This window comes from Saccopteryx leptura, chromosome 3 (genome assembly GCF_036850995.1).
Source record: "Saccopteryx leptura isolate mSacLep1 chromosome 3, mSacLep1_pri_phased_curated, whole genome shotgun sequence".
Classification (NCBI taxonomy): domain Eukaryota; kingdom Metazoa; phylum Chordata; class Mammalia; order Chiroptera; family Emballonuridae; genus Saccopteryx; species Saccopteryx leptura.
In genome coordinates, this window is record NC_089505.1 from 90,526,318 (window position 1) to 90,549,306 (window position 22,989).

Sequence of the window (22,989 nt, forward strand, 5' to 3'; positions counted from 1 at the left end):
TTCCAGAGCCAAATATAATTCACGGACAGTTGGCAATGCCCTTTGTTATTCCTTTTAACCTTTTGGGTTCTGCAAGGTCTCATTCTAAGCCCTGCAGCATTGCTTCCAGGGGTGGGTGGGTTGGACCTGCGGTAGCACCTCACCCTGAATGGCAAGGGTCATTCAGCACCAGGAGTCCAGGACTGGGTAGGTAACCCTTGTGTTCTGAGAGAGATGACCCCCCAGAAAAACTCCCAGATGAGTCACCTGACAGATTCATCTGCAGAGTCCTGAACCTGGTCAGTGCCCCCTAAGCTGGGCATGCCAGAGGACGACGACACTGTGGGAGCCTTGCACCAATCTTTGGGTTTACTTGGGGTTCAACTATCAGAATGAGATGCGGTCACTCTACCCTTGTCATTCGGTGGCATTCAAAAAGTTGTCCAGGTGTCATTTGCAGATAGGACCCAGGTGTTAAGTTCCTGTGCTGTTTGGGTACAGCCCCAAAACAGCACCCATGGGCCCTTGCCTGTGGATAGGGGTGCCCATATGTGGATGGAGGAGGAGATTTTATTTATTCATTTTAGAATTTTAGAGAGAGGAGACAGAGAAGGGGGTGCAGAAAGCATCAACCCCCATATGTATACCTTGACTAGGCAAGCCCCGGGTTTTGAACCGGCGACCTCAGAGGTTTAGTTCTTATCCAAACTTGTTTCATAAGATCAAAGACTTAAGACTTAATTTTGCAGTCCACCCTCTGATATTTTGAGACTATGCTGTAGCAGGAAGTCCCTGGGCTGCATATGGAAGGTCTTGGGTTGTCATCTGGCAGTACCAGGCCCTTGACCAGTATGATGGGAGGCATATTTTTCATCCTCCTTGGGCCTCAGTTTTTTTAATCTGTTAAATGAAAGCAATGACTAGGATAATGGTCCAGGCTCTGAAATTATATTATTCAGTGAGATCATTAAAATGATTTTTTTCTTTTTAAAGAAGAAAAAGGATTCACTTTATGTAACAAAATCAAAATCCTTATCCTCTGGAGGACTAGGGATATCAGAATTCCAGTAATGTAAATGTGAAGCCAATGTAAATTTAGAGCATCAAATGATAATGTCTGTGAAAAACAAGAGCTTGGGAGGATGTGCGGATGCCCTTTAGACCACGGCCTCGCCCGTGAACTCGGCTGCAATAATGCAAGGACCATGTTTTATTAGGAAAATAGGCTCCCTCAAAGCTCAGGGCTAGAGGTCGGAACAACGGGCAGGAAGTCCTGTCCCTTTAACAAGCTCCTGCTCTGCGGGCCGCAGCCCAGCCAGTAACTTACTGTATATTTCCCCAGTGTTAAACATTATCGTACTTGTTTATATTTGAAAGAGCCAAAAGGGAAAATGAGAATGCAACTGAATGCTCCTTTTGGGAAAATTATCCTCATTTGCAGCCAGCGGCTGACAAGGCACACGAACCACCAGGTTTATAATATTCCGTAGTGTACCAGTGGCCATCAGCCCCTGCTGACGTTGCGTGTGCCGCTTTCTTCTCTGATGGCTGATTACGAACTGGTCAGAGCGGTGTCTTTCCTACTAGAACCTTGAAAGGGGCTCCCCTTCCTGTTTAGGAAGAGATGTGTTCTGTTTTTCTGTGGCCCGTCTGTCTGTCCTGCCCCTGCCTGTTCTTGGGAGGTGAGATGATGATAAAGCAACCTGCTGCAGCGAGCTGGGTTTTGGGGGAGGGATATCCCCCATCTCGACCGTGTCCTCAGATTTAGCCTTTGTACTCCTACGGTGCTGAGTGCCAGTAAATAACCCTCTGTGCACCCTGGCAGCCTTTCCATCTGCCCATCAGTCTGCAGCACTTGGATTTCACAGAGATGTGGCCTGCCGGCCTCGGGCCAGCCCACTGTGTGCAGAGATGGGGAGAGCTGCAGTGTCAAATGGGGCCTATCTCCACTGCCCAGTGCAGAGAGAAAGAGACCAGGGCTGGTTAGAACGGGTCAGTGTCCTCCCCGGAAAGTCCGCGGGATGGTCGCAGCCCCCTCAGCTGCCTTGATGTGGGCAGCACTGTGCTTCGGAGTATTAATGCTTTCCACCCAGCAGCCCCTGGGCACCAAGTGTGCGGCACCAGGCTTTGGAAGATGCTGATCCTCAGAACCTCCTGTACTTACTTGATCCCCCCCAGGGGCAGATAGACCATGCTGTGGCCTCTAATGGAGAGCTGCCCACCAGATGTGGAAAAGCTCTGTGTTGCGGCTGGGCTGGGTATTCGGATTCCGGGCACTGCACGGGCGGACCAGAGTGGGCTTTTACAGACCAGCAGTGCCTTGGCCACTCTCAGCGACTAGAACACATTAGCACACACACTGTTACTTCTGAGCTGGCCCCAGGGGACAGTTTTCCTCACACCTATGTGCCTCACTTTGTTCCATTCTTTGGGCTGATTAGTGCCCTCACCTCTTCCCACAGGGCGAATGTCCCCAAGCTGCCTCAGAAAACCTCCCAGCGGTGTGCCTAGTGAACACAGGGTCTCTAGGGGTCTTACACTTGCCTTGATTCCTCCGTGGGCATATCCTCTCCACATGTTGCAGCCACTGCAGATGGCGCCCTGCTATTTCCTGATGTCCCGTGTGCAGTGTGGTTTAGAGTGTCGGGAAGATTAAAAAAGACAAAAAGAAAAACTAGCCAAAGGCGATATAGGCAGCCTGTGATAGGCTCCAGTAATAATCATCTGAAAGTTTGGGCCTGGCCTTGTTTTGATCTGTTTTCTTGTTTTATTTTCTTCTTTACATTCTATATCCCATTCATACTAATCACAGTCAGTCCTGATTTTTCTTTTTATTTCTGCATTTGTCATAAAATAAAGCAAATTATTCCCGTCTTCGGAAACGATCTAGACTAATTAGTCGTCTCACCCAATAATTAGTTTTTTGTTTCCCTGTCTGTTTTCATGCATTATTGTTAGTTTTTTCCCCTCTTTTTTTTAACACCATTACAGATTAAAATGAGCCACATTTGCAGTTGATGGTATCTGTTTTCGGGGGAAGAATGGAGAATTGCAGTAGGGAGCGACTTCAAAAGCAGCAATAAACTCAAGGATAAATTAAGGAAATTGAATGAGCCACATTTGGAAGCAGTGTTGAGGCTAATATTCTGTCGCATAAGGTTAAATTGCAACTGAGAGGGGTTCCAGAGAATCTGAAATCGGGAGGCAGCTTCCAGGGAGGCTCGGCATCTGTGGCTCTCCGGCTCGTCCCAGTGCAGAGTGCGTGGCGGACTGGACAGTGGCGAAGGTGCTCACCTGCAACCCTGTGCTCTTCTTCCCCAGGGCTGACCGACGAAGAGATCGATGTGGCTTTCCAGCAGTCGGGCACCACCGCAGAGGAGCCCTCGTCCTTGGGCCCAGCCACACAGGTGGTTCCTGCCCAGCCCCCTCACCTCATTTCTCAGCCATACAGTAAGTCCCGTGCAACAGCTCCCGCCTGCACCTGGGTTGGGGTCCAGGACTCTGGCCAAGAGCAGCACTCCCATCGCCCAGACTCAGCGAGCTGGGGGAAGCTGGGAGCTGCAGCCAGCAGCCCTCTTTTTCCCCAGAAGAATGTGACACACCGGGATCCTCTTCTAGACAAACTTTGAAGTGTGACAAAGGTTTAAGAAGAGACAAGGGACCAGAATAAATTAGCATATTAATGTGTTGTGTCAACTGTTGTGGTTACAAGCAAGAATCTGTAAAAGTGCTTATTGGTTCAGTTTCCATTTTCCTACCGCAGTGCCTTCACATGTTACTGTTTCATGGAGGAACGACCGCAAACTCCGGGTTCATGAGTGCATTCTCGTTTGCCCACTGAAATAACTTGCCTCCTAATTTATTTTTTAAAGTTAGTATTAGTAGATTTAGACTGCCTCTCTTCCTTTTCTTATTTTCTTTCTTCTTCCTTCCTTCCCTCTATCCTTCCCTCCCTTGTCCTGGCTATACCATGTATATTTATGTATTGGGTCTGTTAGAAAATTTCAGATTAAATGTAAAGGTTCTTTTTTTTTAAGAGAGAGAGAGAGGAAGGGAGAGAGATGAGAAGCATCAACTCATAATTGTGTCACTTTATTGTTCATCGATTCCTTCTCATAGGCGCCTTGACTGGGGGGTTTAAACTAAGCCAGTGACTCCTTGCTCAAGCCAGTGACCTTGGGATGATGTCGGTGGTCTCACACTCAAGCCAGCGACCCCATGCTCAAGCTGATGAGCCTGTGCTCAGCTGGCAACCTCAGGGTCTCAAACCTAGGACCTCAGCATCCCCAGTCTACGCTCTATCCACTGCGCCACCACAAGTCAGGCTAAAGGTCCTTTTTGAATGTAGTGTTTAATTATTATATGAGCCCATGACCTACAGTAGGTTTTGTTGTTTTTAAATAAAAACTCTTTTAGGAATCAGGGTCCTTCAGACTAGTAATAAATGTGCACCTATAACAGAACCCCTTCTTTAAGTCACTTGTGCAAAGTCTAAAAAGGTTAAAAGTTACTCCAAAGCAATGGAAAGTATCCTAGTTTTGTGTCTTTAATGTAACTCAGTCTTGGATCTGTTGTCTTTCAAAATGCCTTTTCTATAATTGTCTTCGTTTTAATTGTCTATCTCAGAAGTTTTATTTTTCCAAAACATGATTTAAAACAGTGTTAGATATCAGATTTTAAAAGGCGTGATTTAAATGCCAGACTTGTTCTGATCCCTACCACGTGGCCTGGCTTTTTCTTGGGGCTCCCTTTGCCCCCCTCTCCCTGGCTCAGCCCAAGCAGGGGAGCGAGAGCTCTGTATAGACTTCAGGGGCCCGGCAGGGGGTGGGATCTCGCATTTCCATGCCTGCTATCTTTAGCTTTCTGGGTAAGGCTGAATGGCAGAGGCCAGGTAGCATAGTCTCAAGGTGCTCTCATCCGAGGTCTCCTTGCTGCGTTCTGTGGCCTCTGAGACCAGAGGAGCTGTGCTGGGTAGTGAGCCTTGTCCTGGGGCTCCCGAGTCAGGAGCAGCCACCTGTCAGCCTGAGGCTTGTCCCTCCTTCCTGGCAAGCATTCCTTCCAGGCATTGCATTTGCTTCCGGTCACTAACCAAACTCAGCAGTGTTTCTTTTCAACCCAAGGCTAAGTCTCCACACTTTTTCTTTAGTTATGTCCCTGGCCCAGCCATTGAATGGGATTTGTTGAGGACAGGCCGAGGCAGCTGGGGTGCAGAAGTTTCTGAGATGCACATCTGTTCTAGTCCAGCTGTTTCCTCTGTGGCTTAATACCAAACAGGTCTGTGGGCTACTTGAAACTTCTTGCTCAGAACAGTGTGTTGGCTGGTCACGGGCCTACTGTGAGTAGCATAAAGGGTTAAACAGACTTTCTGAGAGAAGCAGATGCCCCGGGTGGGGAGGAGCAGCTCAGCCATTTAAATCATCCTCCGTCCAGAGCTTTGAGAAAAAGCATTGCATAGTTAGGTATTTAGGTAGGAGTATTTTTAAGAGTCTCCGAGCCCTAAAAATAAAATACATCTTAGAGACAGACTCCTTCCTGCTCTGACGCTGGTATAAAAACAATGGTAGTGGCAATTTTAAATACAGTACCTGCAGTTTTTAGTTGTTGCCAGCGAATGTCATTCTTCCTGGGCCACTGCCCCGCCCCCTCAGCTCCAGGCTGACTCTACCTCTTCACTTCTGTACTTTTGCCAAGAGGTGTCAAAACTGCTCCAAAAAAAAAAAAAAAGCTTGATTTTGATTAATATAGAGAAAGAAGACTTTGCCTGACTGATAATAAAACTGATAAATGACATTTGAATTACTTGTAGCGGTAATTTATTACATAAAATATCTTTTATTTGACATGCGATTAGTTGCTGGAAGCATCACTCAACCTGACTAGTTTAAACATGCTCTGAAATGAACCCCAGTAAAACCAGGGCTGTCTGCGGCTGGCGTTATGAAATATACTAATCCTGGAGTGAGGGAAAATCTGACTTTAAATATTTAAATGATTAATTGGGTTTATATATATTTTTTTACCTTTCTAACCCCCTTAATTACAAGCAAACTCAGGGGAGTTCCTGAGCTAGGTGTGCAATCTGCATGCTTATCGCTGCAGCATTGTCTCAGTCCTGGGAGGGATTTATGGCCTCCGTTCACGCGCATTCATGCCGGTTCCACATCTGGAGTGCGGGCAGCCCTTCCCTGCTCGTTTCTTGACTCTTTAAGGACATTCTCTCTCTGAGCCTACATCTAGATAAGGAGATGCTCCAGGCTCAGCCCCAGATGCTCACGTCTTGGGGAAGGGTGGCTTTCCCAAGACCACTGCAGGGGGCTCAGTGCTCCCGGACGGCCACCTCTGGACTTTGCGGTCCTCCTGCTTGTGACAGATGTCCCACTTGGTGCCTCTTTTGATATTTCTACTCTTTGGTGAATGTGGTTGAACTTGAGATGTTACGAAGTGCTGGCATCGGCAAAGAGAACATGGAGACCTACCAGAGTGTTTAACTCACCCATGTTTGTTAAGCACCTACTTACTGTATGCTCAGGACACTGTAGTGGGATTCGAAACATGATCTTTAAGGATCCTACCGGCTCTCGGGGAGAGAGAGGACAAACTCTTAAGAAAAAGATAATAGTATAAGGACATTGTGATTTAATGCCAAAATTAATTACGTAGACAAGAAAATTCCGTAAGAATACAGAATAGAAAAAAATGAATGTGGGCTAGAGAAGTCAGGACAGGCTTTGTGAGAGTGGGGAGGCTGGCACCCTGGGGAAGCGTGGTGTTGCTTGGTGTGAGAGGAAGCCGGCGCAGTCAGGGGTGAGGTCGGGGAGAGCCGGCCAGAATCCAAGCGGAAACTGGGCATTGTGAGTTTCTTGGTCCGGTTTCTTCTCGCTCGCCCGCTAAAGCGGGAGTCAGTGCAGTACCTAGCACGGTCCTGAATGGGAAGTCCTGATAAATGCCTGCTTGATTGGTTCATTCCAAGCTGCTGTTTCTTCTTTCCTCCTAGAGAGACTAGAAGCAAGGTAGCTTTGAGATATAGACAAGGCCATTGTGAATTTTGTGGGTAATAATTTTTTCTTAGGCCTTTCAAAGACTGACCTACAGCTTCAGTTATCTCAGAACAGATGTAAATGAGGCTGGGGAAAGGTTTTGACATTTCATTAGAAATTGTGAGAGAGAAAGTGTGTTCTTTCTCAGTTTGTTTCTTTCAGAGCCCATATAGTCTTATAATGTACACTTACCCTTGATTTTCTTAATTCACTGAGCGGCCTTTGTTACTGAGGGCCCGCTATGTGATGTGCCCAGCACTGTGCTAGACCCCTGGGCTGGAAGGGTATTAATAAGGCCTAGCTAGTTGCTCTCTCTCATTGTCCCTCCTGTTGGGTAGGCAGGGCACTTAGTAGGTGTGGCAGTGCCTGTGAGCTCGGCCCAGTTGAGGACAGGGGCACAGACAGGTGATGGACAGCACAGTGTGTTTGCTGGGACTGTGGGGGGTGATTGGCTCAGTGACCAGGCAGGATGGACAAGAGCCTCCAGGCAAAGGCACATGGACATGAAACCAGGTGATGTTCAGAGTAGATAGAGCATGGGTGGGGGTGTCAGAGGAGATGCCCCGAGAGGGGGGCAGAGCTAGGTCATCACCTTGATGGAAGACAGTCAAAAACACATTTGATTTTTACTTTGAAATGTATCATCTAATTATTTTTGAGGCAGCATTACTTATGAGACTCTTTATTCTTAGGCTAATATTAAAATTATTCTTATCATCTGGGCAGATGCAGCAGGGGATCTAGGGAGCCGTCCTGGGGGTCCACATGCCCTCCTGCCAGCTCATTGCGGTTCTCCAGGGTGGGGTCAGCTGCAGCTTCTGCAGGGAGTCTCAAGTGCCCCCAGCCCAGGCAGGATGGAAGCTCCCCTTGGCTCTGTGGGCCCTCTGTTCCCACCACAATACTCTGAAATGCTTATTCACTGTCTTCTCCCTTCAGCTCTGAGTTCCCTGAGTTCAGAGCCTTTTGTTTTGCTTTGTTTTTAAAGCTATGACCCGAGGCTCCGTCTTAGCAGGTGTTCTAGGAATGCTTGTTGAATGGATCAATGGTGATGGAAATGTGCTTCAGAATTGAAGGGCTGTCCAGTAATATTATCACTGGGGCAGCCTTGGGAGCCTGTCAGGAGGCCTGCTGTATGTGGGCCCTGCAGGCTGTGGAAGGGAAGAAGGAAGGAAGCCCGGGGCTGGGGCCCCATCTATGCGCTGTGACTGCGGGGAGCCAGTCCGAGGTGAGGCCTTAAGGAGGAGGCAGGGCTCATGGGCTCTGAGGGTCAGTGCTCAGGCTGACGGAGAGCATCCTTGCGGTCCTTGGGAGAGAGTGCTAGGGCCTGCAGTCGGGGGTGAGGGGTGGTGGTGGTGGTGGTGGTGGTGGTGGTGTGTGTGTGTGTTTCTGGGGTGGTGGTGGGGTGTGTGTGTGTGTATGGCTGACCTTGGAGGTGGCTATAGAGGAAAGGCCCGCGGCTTATTCTCACCACAGGAGGTACTGGGAAGTCTCTCTCTTTTCCCTATCTCCCATTTCCCTCTCTCCCATTTCTCTCTCTGCCAGGTTAGCACAGCTAATCTTACTGTTTGATTACAGAAAAGTTACTGGGTTTTATATGACAAAAAATGTTTCTCTAAGTTTTGAGGGAATGGTATTTTTTCTTCTTTTGTTCATATGACTGGCCTAGAATAGCAGCTTTCCAGGGGCCACTACCCTGTCCATTGTGTTAGCTGTGTGCTACACCCGGTGTGGTCCTGGATAATGCCCTTTGAGAATATTGATGAGGGCAGGTGATACAGGAAAGCACTGAGTGACAACCTTTCCTTAGGCTTCTTAGGCCATGAAAGAGACATTGATGTTGGTGGCAGCTAGGATTATGACTGTGCTGACAATGCAGCCTGTGTTAGTTTTTTAAGATTCTGCAACAAATAACAGAAAACCCAAAATGAAAGTGGCTTAAACAAAATAGGAGAGTATCTCTTGGTTATGTAAACATAGGCAGTCCAGGCTCTAACTGTCAGGGGCCCAGCTCCTGTCATTGCTCTGCGTCCCTGAAACCTGGCTGGTGTCCGTCTTATGCCCCAGTGTGACTGCTCCAGCACCAGCTGTCCCTCTGCTATTCATCCAGCAAGAATAAGGGAGAGAAGGAGCAAACCCCTTTCTAAGGACACTTCCTGGAAATTTCCCGCTCACTTCCTTTTCTCTCCATTGGCTGGAACTCAGTCACATGGCCATACCTGTCTGCAAGGGAGGCTGGGAAATACAGTCCTTGTACTGGTGGAACATGTTCCCCGCTCTTCATATCTCATGACAAGTTTGAGTTAGAATGAACACTAAATTCAGCATAATAGTTACCTCTGGGTGGAGAGGACCACGCAGTGTTGTTTGGAAAGTTTTACCTGGTAAAAGAGTTGGGTCTAGGATTGCTAATTGCATTATCATGCTTTGTAACTTGTGTAAACATTTTATTCTTTTGTATGTATTAAATATCACAGGATGTGTTTTTCAAAGTTGAATTAGAATTCATAGATCTTGTTTCTTTTCCTTGGTCTCAGCTGCTGAGCAGAGAGAACTTAGAACCCACTCTGCTGGGCATTGTGCTCAATCATTGCTGACTTCTTTAGCTCTCTTTTTTAAAAAAAATTCTTAACATATTTTTTTTAAAAATCAGCTTTATTGAGATAAAGTTTACATAAAATGAAATGCACCAATCTTAACTCTATGATATGGGTCTTAACAAGTATGCACTCCCGTGTAGCTGTCAGCACATTGTAAACATTTCCAGTTCCCCACAGGGTTCCCTGGTGCCCTGTTTGCAGCCCGTCCCAGCCCACTCTGGCTCTGGGGCAGCCACTGGTCTGCTCTCTGTTGCTTCTGATTAGACTTATCTTGCCTAGAGTTGGATATAAATGGAATCATACAGTATGTACTCGTTCGTGTCTGTCTGGTTTCTTTCGCTCAGCATAATGTTTTTGAGATTCATCCAAGTTGTTGTGTGGATCAGAAGTTTTTTCCTTTTTATTACTGAGTGGTATATTGCATGGTGTGGATGCACCACAGTTTGTTTATACATTCACCAGTTGATGGGCTTTGGGCTGTTTCCAGCTTTGAGCTATTACGAGTAAAGCTCTTGTGATTATTTGTGTACAAAGCTTTGTATTATTTTTTCTCTTCAGTAAATGCCTAGGAGTGGAATCGCAGGGTCATATGTTAAGTATAAGTTTAACTTTATAAGAATCTGTCAGAATGTTTTCCAAAGTGGTTGCACCGTTTTCATTCCCATCAGCAGATGTGTCATGCCCTCTCGGCAGTTGGTATTGTCAGTCTTTAATGTTAGCAATGATTTTCATGTGTGTGTAGTAGTACCTCATCATGGTTGGAGGTACACTCCTCTGATGACTGCTAATGTTGAGTATCTCTTTATGTGCTTATTGTAATTTGCATATCTTCTTTTGTGAAGTGTCTGTTTCAGTCTTTTGCCTACTTTTAATTTTCTTCATATTGAGTTGGAAGAGTTCTTTAAGTATTCTGGATTCAAGTTCTCATCAAATATATGTATTAGTATTTCCTCCTAGCCAGTGGCTTGCTTTATTTTCCCCCTTAATATTGCCTTTTGAAAAGTTAAAAATTTAAAATTTGACATCCATTTATCTTTTTTTTTTCCTTTACGGTTTATGGTTTTTGTGTATTAAGAAGCCTTTGCTTACTTCAAGGTTGGAAAGATTTTCTCCTGTATTTTCTTCTAGATGTTCCATAGTGTTCGCTTTTATGTTGAGATGTGCTTCATTCTCGGTTAGTTTTGTGTGTGGTGTAAGGTGAAAAGTCAAGGTTTATTTCTCCCTATGTGGATATCCAGTGGGGCAAACATCATATGTTCAAAAGATTCTATTATTCCCATTGAATTACTTGTCTCTTTAGCAAAAATTATTTGTTTTTATATGCATGGGTCTGGGTCTAGACTCTTCTTTTTTAAAAATGATTTTTTTAAACAAAGCTATTGAGCCTGACCAGGTAGGTGGTAGCTCAGTGGATAGTGTCAGCGTGGTACGATGATGACCCTGAGGTCACTGGCTTGAGTGTGGGCTCATTCAGCTTAAGGGCAGGCTCACCAGCTTGAGCATGTGGTCTCCAGCTTGACTTTAGTAACTTTACTAAGTAGCACTACCACAAATCCATTTTAAGGTGCTTTTATGCCCCAAATGACATCCTTTGTGCCTGTTTTACTGTGAATCTCCCCTCCCCCCAGGCAGTCACCAGTCTGTGTCATTATCATATTACCTGTTACGGAAGCACACACTGTGTGACCCTGTGGCCTGCCGCCTTGCCTGGCGCATCATAGTTTTGAGTTTCAGCCACGTTGTAGCTTGTAGCAGTATTTCATCCCTCTTCCTTGCTGAATAGTATTCCTTTGAATGGATGTACTACATTCTGTCTTGCAGCTCACCAGTTGATGGGCATTTAAGCTGTCTGTAGTTCTAGCTAACGGGAATCAAGCTGCTGAGAATATTTGTGTGAAAGTCCTGTGTGGATGGAAGCTTTTATTTCTCTTGAGGTGCTGGGTCATTGGGCAGTTTTATGTTTCTGGATTCCTCTGAATTTTTTTGTCTAATCAGCTTTTTTGAAGTAAAACTTACACACAGTAAGTTAATTATCTTTAAGTATACAGTTTGATGAGTTGGAAGGGTGAGTTGTAACTTATGTAACCAGTACTACAATCACAATATAGAAAATTTCCATCACCCCAGAAACTTTCTCTGTGCCTTTTACATTAGTTCTGTCTCTGGCTTCCAATTCCTGTTAACCAGCAATCTCCTCTTCGTCACTGAAGTTTTGCCTGTTAGAAAATTTCCCATAAATGGAATCATATAACATGTTTTCTTTTGCATTTGGTTTCTTTACAGTCATGCATACGTATATACATACATACAGGACCAACTAGTAAACATTTTAAACTTTGTGAGCTGTATGTATTTCTGTCACAATTCCCCACCCCATTCCATTGTGTGGATATACCACAATTTGTTTATCCATTGACCAGGTTCCATTTGAGGGCTATTAATGAATAATGCTGCCATGAACACACAAATCTTTGTATGCAGCCATGCTTTCCTTTCTCTCAGGTGAGTACCTAGGAGGGGAATGCTTTGGTTATGCCTTAGCTGTATGTTTCGCTTTATAAGAAACAAATCCAAAATGTTTGCACTTTCTAGCAGTAGTGTGTGAGGGTTTCAGTTGTGCTACATCCTTGACAACACTTGGTATTCTCGGTTTCTAAGATTAGCCATTCTAATGTGTATGTTATAGACTCTCATTGTGTTTTTAATTTGTATTTCCCTAATGACTGGTAATGTCAAGCATATTTTCTGGTTCTTATTGGCCATTTCAATCTTTTACCCATTTTTAAAAACAACTCTTTAGACATTATAGTTACAAGTTCTTTATCAAATATATCAAATATATGTTTTGCAGATATTTTCTCCCAGCCTATGGCTTGCCTTTTCATTTTCTGGGTAGTGCCAACCTGGAACTCTGAAGTCGCTGGTTCAAAGCCTTAGGCTTGCTGGTCAAGGCACTTATGACAAGCAACCAGTGGACAGCCAGAGTGAAGCAACTACTTCTCGTCCCTGCCCTCCTCTGTAAAATCAATAAATAAAATCTTAAAAAAAACACACAAAAGTTTAAAATTTTGATAATGTCTATTTTATCAATTTTTTTCTTTCTATGGTTTATGCTTTTGTATCTTTAGATGTCTTTGGCTCCTCCCCCAGGGATGCAAAGATGTCCCCGTTTTTTGTTTTCTTACAGAAACTTTTAGTTTTTGTCTAGGCATACAATCCATTTTGGGTTAATTTTTGTGTGTGGTGTAAGGTGAGGGTTGAGGTCCATTTTCCCCCTATTGGTTTGCGGTTGTCTCCGCATAGCTGTTGCAAAGATCATCCTGTCCTGAAGAATTACCGTGGCCCCTTTGTCAAAAGTCAGTTGACCATATAAGCATGGGTCTATTTCTGACTCTCCTGAATTCATACAATTTAATTAGGGCTCATATTTTTAAATCTATGAGTGAGGACATAGAAATGCCTCAGTGTCCTTCCTGCCTGAAGATGATACCACCGATAGCATCACGGCTCGCGAGGAGTGGGGGAGATTATCTTTCACAGGATGTTCATGGGAAGAGGACTTGGGTTTTCAGATGCGACCACAGTCGGGCTCTCATGCTGCCTCTGCTCACCGGCTGCCTGGGCGCTCCTCGGAGCAGAGCTGTTCTCTTCCTGGTGGCTGCGCTCTGGGCCAGCTTGTCCTTCTGCCCGCGGGCAGCCTCCCTCAGCCCAGCCCATGGCATCCTTCATCTGGCTGCCTGTCTCTCTGTGTCTTTGGCCTGGCCACTATGTAACAAGCACAGATCTGGAAGGTTGGCTTTATTCCAGGACCTCACTGTGGACGAGCCCGTCTCATTAGTTCACGCTCAGGGCGGCCCGCGGGCCAAGCGGATGGGATGGTCAAGGGGCTGGATACACTGCTGTGGGGAGTTGTGCTCCAACCCCAATGAGAGTGCAAGGGCCCACAGGTGGCCCATTTGGTTTCTGCCCGCTTCCCCAGGGACTTGAAGCTTTCTCCCTGTTGCTGCCAGCACCCTGGGGGCCATTTGTCTCAGAGGGTGATTTGGTGGCACTGTCAGCTCTGTATTGACGAATCTTTACTGGATTGTGGGGCCAGGGAGTCCCTGACGTGGTGGTTTTGGGCGCAGCCTGGCTGTGTTGTGTGCACGTGTTCTTACTCGTGTGTGCTTGTTCTCACCTGCCAGGTGAGAATTTCTTGGGAGATGTAAAGGAATAAGTGATGTTGGTTTTGTTGGTGTTCAGTGAGGTTAAGGATCCGGGGGTAGCTTTCTTTCCGTGTCGTGGCTGCTCTGCACCTACTGTGGATTCACCTCGAAACCTCTGAGACCATCAGAGTTCAAGCTGGTTGATGACATCTGTGGAATTTGTTAAGGAAGGTGCCAAGTATCAAGGAGCTCCCTATCCCTCTCCCTGCGACAGCTTGTCCTCTGCTCCTGTTGCAGCCTCAGGCGCAAAGTCCCGGAAATGCTTGGTCATGCAGGATATGGTTCCTGCCACCTTTACCTGTCTCCATCCTTCACGAGACACCAGTGGCGTTGTGTGTCAGGGAAGTACCATGCCGTCTAGCTAGGTGGCCAGTCCTGCCGATTGAAACTGCTGTGGGGAATTTGAATCTGGGTGACAGTAAAAATATCACTGTTCCTTTGTTCTTTAAATCTAGCAGAGCCCTACCACTGTCCATCAGGTGGTCTGTGCGTCACGAGAAGAGAAAGGGGTCTCTGGGAAGCGCATGGCCAGTGCCAGTGGTGTGGAGCCAGGTGCCTTGCCCCGTGTCCGCCTTGTCAGCAGGCATCTGCTTCCAGATTGGGGGCTCGGAGCTCCCAGCAGCTTATTTCATTTCCCTCACTGTCAGCTAGAGCAGGTGTGGCCCCACTTTCTGCCCTTGACTGGGATTCTGGACATTCAGGGGGTGTGGTGACAAGAAAAGGCTTTTGTAATTCCAAGTGGCCACAGGCGCTCTGCTCTCTCCCCCACATGGAGGTCTGTGGGTCCATGGACAGAGTTGGCCCAGGTGCACGTGGGGCAGACTCCTGTGGCCGTCGCTTGGGGTCACGCTGACTGCTCCCTCTGAAAGGCATGCAGTAGATAAGCGTTATCTCACCTTAGCTTTTCTCTTTTTCATTTTGCTACAAGACAGAATTGTATCACACATCTCCAAAACGAGTAAAATGGCATTTCAGCTTCTTGTCTTTATAGACTCTCTGAACTTTAGGAAAGATCATTCTGGTCCCTTTTCATTAATAATGAAAACCAGGTGGCAATAAAATGTTCTTAACGTGAGCATGGCAGGAGCAGGGCGCCGTGTGACAGTGTGGCTGGTGGGGCTACAGGTGGTTCTCAGTGCTGGAGGAGGTCAGCACTCTGGGGAGCTGGGAGTGGCCCCAGCTCTTGGGGCCCCGGCTCTCAGGACCCGGCTCTCGGGACCCCAGCTCTTAGGACCCCGGCTCTGGGGCCATAGTTCTCAGACCCCTGGCTCTCGGGCCCCGGCCGCTGGCCTCTGTTCAGCTTTGGCCGCTCAGGAACCCGAACAAGAGGCTGTGCTTCTCAAGGCCCAAGGCATGGTGTGCTCGCAGGAAAGGAGAACCCAGCCCATTTTGGGTTTGGGTCCAGTTTTTTTTTTCTTTTTTTTCTGAAGCTGGAAACGGGGAGAGACAGTCAGACAGACTCCCGCATGCGCCCCACTGGGATCCACCCGGCACGCCCACCAGGGGGCGACGCTCTGCCCACCAGGGGGCAATGCTCTGCCCCTCCGGGGCGTCGCTCTGCCACGACCAGAGCCACTTCAGCGCCTGGGGCAGAGGCCAAGGAGCCATCCCCAGCGCCCGGGCCATCTTTGCTTCAATGGAGCCTTGGCTGCGGGAGGGGAAGAGAGAGACAGAGATGAAGGAGGGGGGGGTGGAGAAGCAAATGGGCGCTTCTCCTATGTGCCCTGGCCGGGAATCGAACCCGGGTCCCCTGCACGCCAGGCCAACGCTCTACCGCTGAGCCAACCAGCCAGAGCCTGGGTCCAGTTTTAATTGCAGCTGTTTTTTTGTAAGATGTGTAGTCGGTATTTGAGAAATTAGTGGTGGATATAATACTCTGGACAGTGCCCACTTTGAAGATGCTCCCTCAGGATTTTGGCTGTGCAGACGGATGTTCAGGGTGTAGGTGACAGCCCTTCTGAATGGTCACTCTCTTGAAGAGTGGAACATTTGCCCATTGTCTGCACTTTTTCCTCACAAAAGGAACTTGCCCTAGATGTTGGATTTCGCAGCAAAGCCGTCTAAGCAGAGGAGGCCAGGCATGAGGCAAAGGCATGCCTAGGACCCAGAGCCTCTGGTTCAATTTAACAAGTGGCAGTTGCTCCTCTACAGAGCTCCCCGTCTGATGGGTTGTCGCTGCAGGCCAGAGCAGCAGCGCGCCATCTCGCTCCTTTCCAGACGGCTTCTTAGATGAGCCACTGAGTGTCACCACACAACCTTGGAAGGGAGTGAGGAAGTCCTGGCTCACTGTAACCCAGACCTCCAGCCCATAAAAGAATAGATTGATACGTTTATATATATAAAGATGAAAAACACCTGTGGGCCATGAATACCATAAGCAGAGTCAAAAGAAAAATAAAGATTTTTGCAATTCCTGTAATTGGCAGAAGGTTTATTTGTCTCCCTGCTATGTAAAAAGTGCCTCTAAATTGATAAGGAAATGGATCAAGAAATGGAGTATAGAGCATGCACAGGACACTGAAAAGGAGATGCAGTCCTCACTCTAATACAGCCGAGTGGAGTCCTGTTTTCCTGTCCCTGTGTTGCCACCATCTCCGAGGGGGGGCAGGCCCATGATGTCAAGGGGTGGTAAGGACGCCGCGCTCGTGACGTGGCTGGTGGGAACGGGCTGATTCAGCCTCGTGGATAGCAGGTGTGGTGTCTCAGAATTGCAGTTGCGTGTACCTCTGACCCAGCCTCCTACGTATGCATGGTCACTGATGTGCCCGTATGTATTTGCGAGGAGGCGTATGTACACGGTCACTGATGGCACAGCACTGTGGGACAGGAGAGGACTGGAGTCCCCTCAGTGCCCACCGGCAGGGAACTGATTAAGTGGAGTGCTTGAGTAGCTATAGAAAAAAGAAGAACGAGAATGAGAGAAGAGAGAAGGAAAAGAATACATACCTGTGTTGGCTTCTGTGTGGGTAAGAATTCTCGGGCTGGACAAACAAGAAACTTAGTCGCAGCCATTGATGGCGGGAGCCTGTTTGCTGTGGACTGACTGCTACCTCATGTTTAGAGCATACGCTGTGTGTGTACTGCCTATTAGAAAACTGTCAAACCGAAAAAGGGCAGTGCAGGGCTGCTGGGGAGAAACCTGTTGGTTACATTTTGTGCAGGAGACTCTGGGCAGGGCCCTGGGAAACGCATATGGAATCCACAGGCCAGCTGGGTGGAGGGGGACGGTTGTGGTGGCCAGCCAGACGCTTCCAGGCTTTTCTCGTTTAGCGGCTCAGGGAAGAGGGAGCAGCTCCCTCGCCCCCTTGACGGTCTTTGCCACTTGGACCCCCCTTCTGCTGTATGCCAGCAGCAGCCCCTCCTCCCTGTGTGCCCACATCCTGCTACTGAGCTGTAAGAACTGAGCCCCTGCTGTCCCGGTGCCATGAGCCACCAGGATGTGACAGGTGCCCCAGGAGCTGGCGGACCCACGGAGGGCAGGCTGGCAGGCTGCAGCCCAAGGGTGTCTGTCCTAAGGAGCTCGCTCCTTTCTTCACTGTGTTCAGCTGAGTGCAGGGGCGCTCTTCTGGGATTTGAGGAGGCTGTTGCTCTCCTCCTTCCCCTCTCCTTTCCCAGATTCAGCCCCACATCCCAGTGCCTTGCTCAGTGCATGCGTCAGCGGGTGCCTTCTGCATAGCTTCCCATGGCGCTGTGATCCGAGTCCGCAGACCGCAGACGATTGGGTTTCCACTGACGGTTCTGGGAACAGTGACCCTTGCCGCCGCCCCTCCCCCCATAGACCCCTATAGAGGAGGCAGAGAGCCATGCTGGGTAGCCTGGACATGGCAGCTCCAGGTGGACACTGGACATGGAGACAACATGCTCTTCTGTGCCCCTCACAGCATTCCTGGGGCAGCAGGTCAGTTACGGACCTGGAAGCACTTTGTTCTAATGCATGGGGACAGTCGTGCAGCAGAAAACTCTCCTGTCCTCTTGTGACACCATGCTCGTGGGGCGCTTGCGTGTGACTGATTTGAAGAGCACTGGCCAGGAGCCCGCTCCTTCATGAGGACTGACTGCTCATTTCTGGGGTTTCGCTAGGACAGCAGCACATGGTCCTCCTGGGACAGCTAGCTTATCCTGGTTCCAGCCTCTCTAGCCTTTGTGGGCCCTAGAGGTAGCTTTTTCTCTGCTTTCTTCTCACCTGTAACCTGCCCTCGGGGCTACCCCATCTTGCTCTCCAGGGGGCCTGCTGTGAGTGTCTTTGCGGGACCTTGGCCTTGCCCACCCCGCCCCTCTCCTGCCCAGCTTGCCCTCCGCTGCTCCCCAGGCTGACGGGGCCTCTCTCTGCTCTTGGAGCTGGCTTGGCCACGGTAGCCCTCCCCGGTCGGCCAGGCCCAGGTGCTCTCAGTCCACACTGCTGCCTGCTGTCCTTTGAGCACAGGTCAGCCTGCCTTTGCAGTCGCTCATGCCCAGCCTGGAGTTAGCTGTTCTGTCATCTGTTCACCGTCTCCTCTTCTTCGGCTTGGTGAGAGAGAAAAGACTCTGCCTTCCTCCTGTGCCTCCACTGTCCACCCCCCCTTCTTCAGCGGCTCCTCGCTTATTCCTGCCTGTAGCAGGGCACGTGGACATGCATTCATGCACACCCAAGTGTGTTTATGTCAGTCTCACTGGGTCCTTCTGCCTTGTTGGTGGACACCATGCCCTCGGTCTTCAGATTGCCTTTGCCTCTGGACTCCCCAGCAGGCTTTAGCTCACTGGAGACGCCCGCAGCATTGAGGCAGGTGGTTCTGAGAACCTGGAAAGAGGAGGGAGATGCAGCTGGGTTCGTGTCCCTGTGGTCACGCTGTCTCTTGTTGTTGGAGTTGCTAGTCCTTTGAGATGAGGACACTGTGCTCTCCCTGGCCCTGGGGAAGGACACGCGTGCCTCTGCTCCTGACGTGCCTTTTCTCCCAGCCTCAGGCCCTGCGGGTTCCCGATGGAGAGATTACAGTGCCTTGGCCATCATCATGGCAGGAATTGCATTCGGCTTCCACCAGCTCTACAAGGTAGGTTCACCCTTCCCGCAGCTGCATCAGCCTTCAGCCCCACCCTCTCGCTCCTGAGCTTTACCAGATGGGGGCTCCTAGCCCTGGGGGGCCACGGCCGGAGCAGGGCCATGTGCAGAGGAAGAGTGTCCTGATAGACATGCTGGAGGTTCAAGTCCAGGCCCGCCTGGACTGGTGCGCTTAGTAGTTGTACACCACACCTCATCCACTGGCCTTGGCATCTTCCCTCAGCATCCCTGCTCCACAGGGTGACGGACCCATTGATCTGTGAGCCGTGTCAAGTATTTAGAACAGTGCCCAACAAGTGCTGAGAGACAGTGACACGGTGGTTAAGAGCATGGACATGGAGCCTATGTGATAGATATGTGACCACAGACTCAGTGGTCTCATCTGTAAAATGGGATAACAGAACATCTCTCATGAGGCTGTTGTGATGCTCAGAGGTGCTGCTTTGCAGAGTGCTTTATATGCTGTGTTTCTCCCTTGGTATCTAAAACCAGCTTGAACATCTTAGTGTGACCATTTGTGTGTGTGTGTGTGTGTGTGTGTGTGTGTGTGTGTGTGATAGAGACAGAGACAGAGTAGAGAGAGGGACAGACAGGGACAGACAGACAGCAAGGGAGAGAGATGAGAAACATCAGTTCTTCATTGTGGCTTCTTAGTTGTTCATTGATTGATTTCTCATATGTGCCTTGACCGTGGGCCTTCAGCAGACCGAGTGACCCCTTGCTCGAGCTAGCGACCTTGGGTCCAAGCTGGTGAGCTCTGTTCAAACCAGATGAGCCCGAGCTCAAGCCGGTGACCTCAGGGTCTCAAACCTGGGTCCTCCGCATCCCAGTCCAATGCTCTATCCACTGTGCTACCACCTGGTCAGGCAGTGTGACCATATTTATGGGATATACTTTTTGTCTTCTATAGATTGTGTTGGTATCCATGTAAATCTAGGATTTTCCCCAATTTCACAGCCCTTGGGGTTCAGAGGTCACAGCTAACAATAGAGCTGCAGGCCTGAGTGAGCATTCCCCTCCTTGACACCTGATGCTTCCCAAAGACGGGCTTTGGTTTGAAGCAGATGAGTCTTTTCGAGAAGATGCAGAGCGGGGTGGGTCCTCAGAGACAAAGGGCCAAGCTGTGGCCAGAGGACTCGCTCTCTCCTGGTCCTCTCCTGGCCGCCTGCTACCCAGCCCCTGATCTGGAGATTTATTTATTTATTTATTTTTAAAAGAATCTGCATGAACACCCAGGTTCACTGTTGTAATTTTTTAGCACATGAAACATGTTGTCAGCATTGCATTCTGGGATTCTTAATTTTTGACTCAGTACAAAAGCTAATGACCAAGTTGTAGCAGGATACACTTTTTTTAGTGTAACATCTATTCTTGGAGTTGGAGATTGCTGTGTCAGTAATCCAGAAGCCAAATGTTCTGTGTCCTGGAACGCCCCCCTACACACACACATACACCCGATGCCTCCCTGTCCCTTATGTGCGGAGAGCCTCTTTCCAACCGCTCACTGCATACAAGCACCAAGAACTAAATGCTTACAGGAATGTCCCGGCCGTGCTCAGAGGCCCTGCGCTGTCACGGGCTGCCTGCGGACGGCTGTGAGCTGATGGAAACGGGAAGCAAACTCAGTTGTTTGCACGCAGCTCTGATCTTTCTGCTTTTAAAAAGAGAGAGACATTGAACGATCAGTCACAGTGGTGACGAGAGAATTTCTAAAACATCTGCTAATAGTTTCTTTAAATTAAAAATAAAAGGAGAGGTAAGCTGTCATCTTGTTGGATAAATATTTAAAGATTTAGACCAGGGCAGTGTCCTTTCCCTTGGTGTTTCTGATCTCAGAAATGGAATTTTTAGTTCATTACATGTATAAGAATTTCTGGGCGTTTACACTTAGGAAATTTTCATCTTGGAGCATAAGGCTACATTTGATGAGTTTCAGCTCAGTCGTAGTCGTGGGCAATAACTCACACAGTGGTTGGAAAGCACTTTGCAAAATAGAAAATGCTTCTACACGTATGCTAAATAACGATCTCCACTTAGGAGCCGCCCTTGAAATGCATCTCCCACCAACCCCTGTGAGAGACTTCCTTTTCCTCCTCAGTTCAGAACCTGTAATGGAGAAGTCCCTGTCTGGTGTCCTATCTGGGGCCCAAGTGGAGTATGAACCAAAGTTCTGCTTGGTCACATGGGCCAGTGTCCCCACCTGCTGACCTGCACACGCTGCCTTGTGAGGCCACTGCAGTTGGTGGGAGTCTCATGCTTGGAGTGGGCGGGGCACACGTCCTTTCAGCCAGCTCTCCCGGTGGCCACCCACTGCCCCTCTGAGCTGGCAGCAGTCACCGGCCCCATCCCACTGGCCTTCTTCCTGAAAGTTTTGCGACCTCCTCCTCCCAGTCCGGCCTCCCACCTTCGGGGCCTGTGGTTGGCTGCCCCTATCCCCTGTGGTCAGTTTCTCCAGATTCTGCCCCTTCTTCTCCCTTCTGGCCCCAAGTCTCAGTTCTGGGGGAACTTGACTGCATTTGACTCATAACTGGAGGACATTTGTTTTGAGGAAAGCATTGTTTAGAAAAAGACTGCAGTGAACGGGCAGGCCTCGGGGTCCCCAGGTATTATTGCTCCTGGTAGGACCAAAGGCCCAGACACCTGTGATGGTTCTCACCTGGCTTCTCAAGTCATTATTTAGTTATTTAATTCTACTCATCTGTTTCTGACTGGGTAATCATTCATATGGTTCAAAATGTGAAAGGTTCAGGAAAGTGTAAAAAGCTCCTCCCCCACTCCTCCCTGGAGGCCACTAACAGTGTCACTCTCCTGTGTAACCTTTTATATTTCTACCTTACAACCTTTAAAGTAGAATTTTAAGTAGTTTTGTTATGGAAATAGTACAAACAACACCATAAAGAAAACTAAAAGAACCAAAAAGTTTTTCATACGAATAAATCAAATTGACTTGACTCGTCCTTTCCTATTCCTCGGTCCTTGTCCTTACTTAGACAGCAGCTTGACGTGGTTGCGATCGCGGTATCATAACTTTGGAATATCTTGTTCATGGATGGTGTTCGCTTCGAGAGGTTCCAGAACCTGGGGGTGACAGAGGGCAAGTGGGTCTACAGAACGGGGGATCATTGGACAGTAATCCAGCTCCGGCCCGTCCCTCCCGCCCCCCTCTTCCTGCAGAAGTACCTGCGCCCCCTGATCGCGGGCGGCCAGGAGGACAGGAAGCAGCTGGAGAGGATGGAGGCGAGTCTGGCGGAGCTGAGTGGCAGCATGGCGCAGACAGGTAAAGATTAATGACTCCATCAGCCACCCCTCGGAGCCTTCGCAAGCGGCCCCTCCCCAGGCCTCCCCGCGCCCTCCGTCTCCACTTTATGTGGTGACTTCATTTATCTGCTCTGAGAATCTGTTCACATTTGCAAATGAAGCCGCCGTCATTTCGGTTTAATTTGAAATTGCTTGTTTACTGTCGGCGCGGCCTCAATTAATTATGTTTTTACGGAAAGGCTCCCAACCTCAGAATATTAATAAGGGGAATAAAATGACAGCCTTTCTAAGGGCTGTAAAGTTCATTTTTAATTTCTGCTTCTATGAGGTTTTCAGGGGGGTTTTCAGAGATTTCCCCCCTTCCCTCTAAGAATTCATCGCGGGGTCAAGAGAGGCTGTAATTACTGCGGCTCCCAGGACCCGGCCACCTCCTCTGTCATCGACTCCGTGGAGCTTGTGTTCGTTACCCAGTGCCCCAATGATGGCCTAGATTAGCTGGGACCTGTCGCGCTAGTGGTGGCTTTTCTCCTTGATAAACTTGTTTACTAGATGGAGGCTCTGAGTCTTAAAACTCAGGCACGTTAGAGCCACTGTCCCAGGCAGCCCCCAGAGTGGTGGTCCCAAGTTCCCTCGTACCCCCCCCCCCCACACACACACAAAAGGCCACGTGACTCTAGGAGCTCCGGCACCTCGGAGCTGGGTGGGGAGGGCAGGGAGGAGCAGGGGACGGGATTTGCAGTGTTTCACGGTTCCTGGGAGGGGGCCGAGCTGCCTCTCTCCGAGGCCTGGGGACTCTGCGTGAGCTCCACAAGGACACAGTGAGGCGGGAGATGAGGGATGGGACATTACAGAAGTTGGAGAGCCAAGCAAATCATCAG

General features: G+C 48.8%; 1 protein-coding gene across 1 annotated transcript in view; it reads left to right on the top strand.

Annotated features, from left to right (window-relative positions):
* PEX14 (peroxisomal biogenesis factor 14) overlaps positions 1 to 22,989 on the top strand; it is a 135,584-nt gene that overhangs the window by 106,807 nt on the left and 5,788 nt on the right. The window contains exons 4-6 of the mRNA XM_066375043.1: positions 3,301 to 3,429; positions 18,754 to 18,845; positions 22,028 to 22,130. Coding sequence (XP_066231140.1) covers positions 3,301 to 3,429; positions 18,754 to 18,845; positions 22,028 to 22,130 — 324 coding nt within the window. The remainder of the gene's footprint in view (positions 1 to 3,300; positions 3,430 to 18,753; positions 18,846 to 22,027; positions 22,131 to 22,989) is intronic.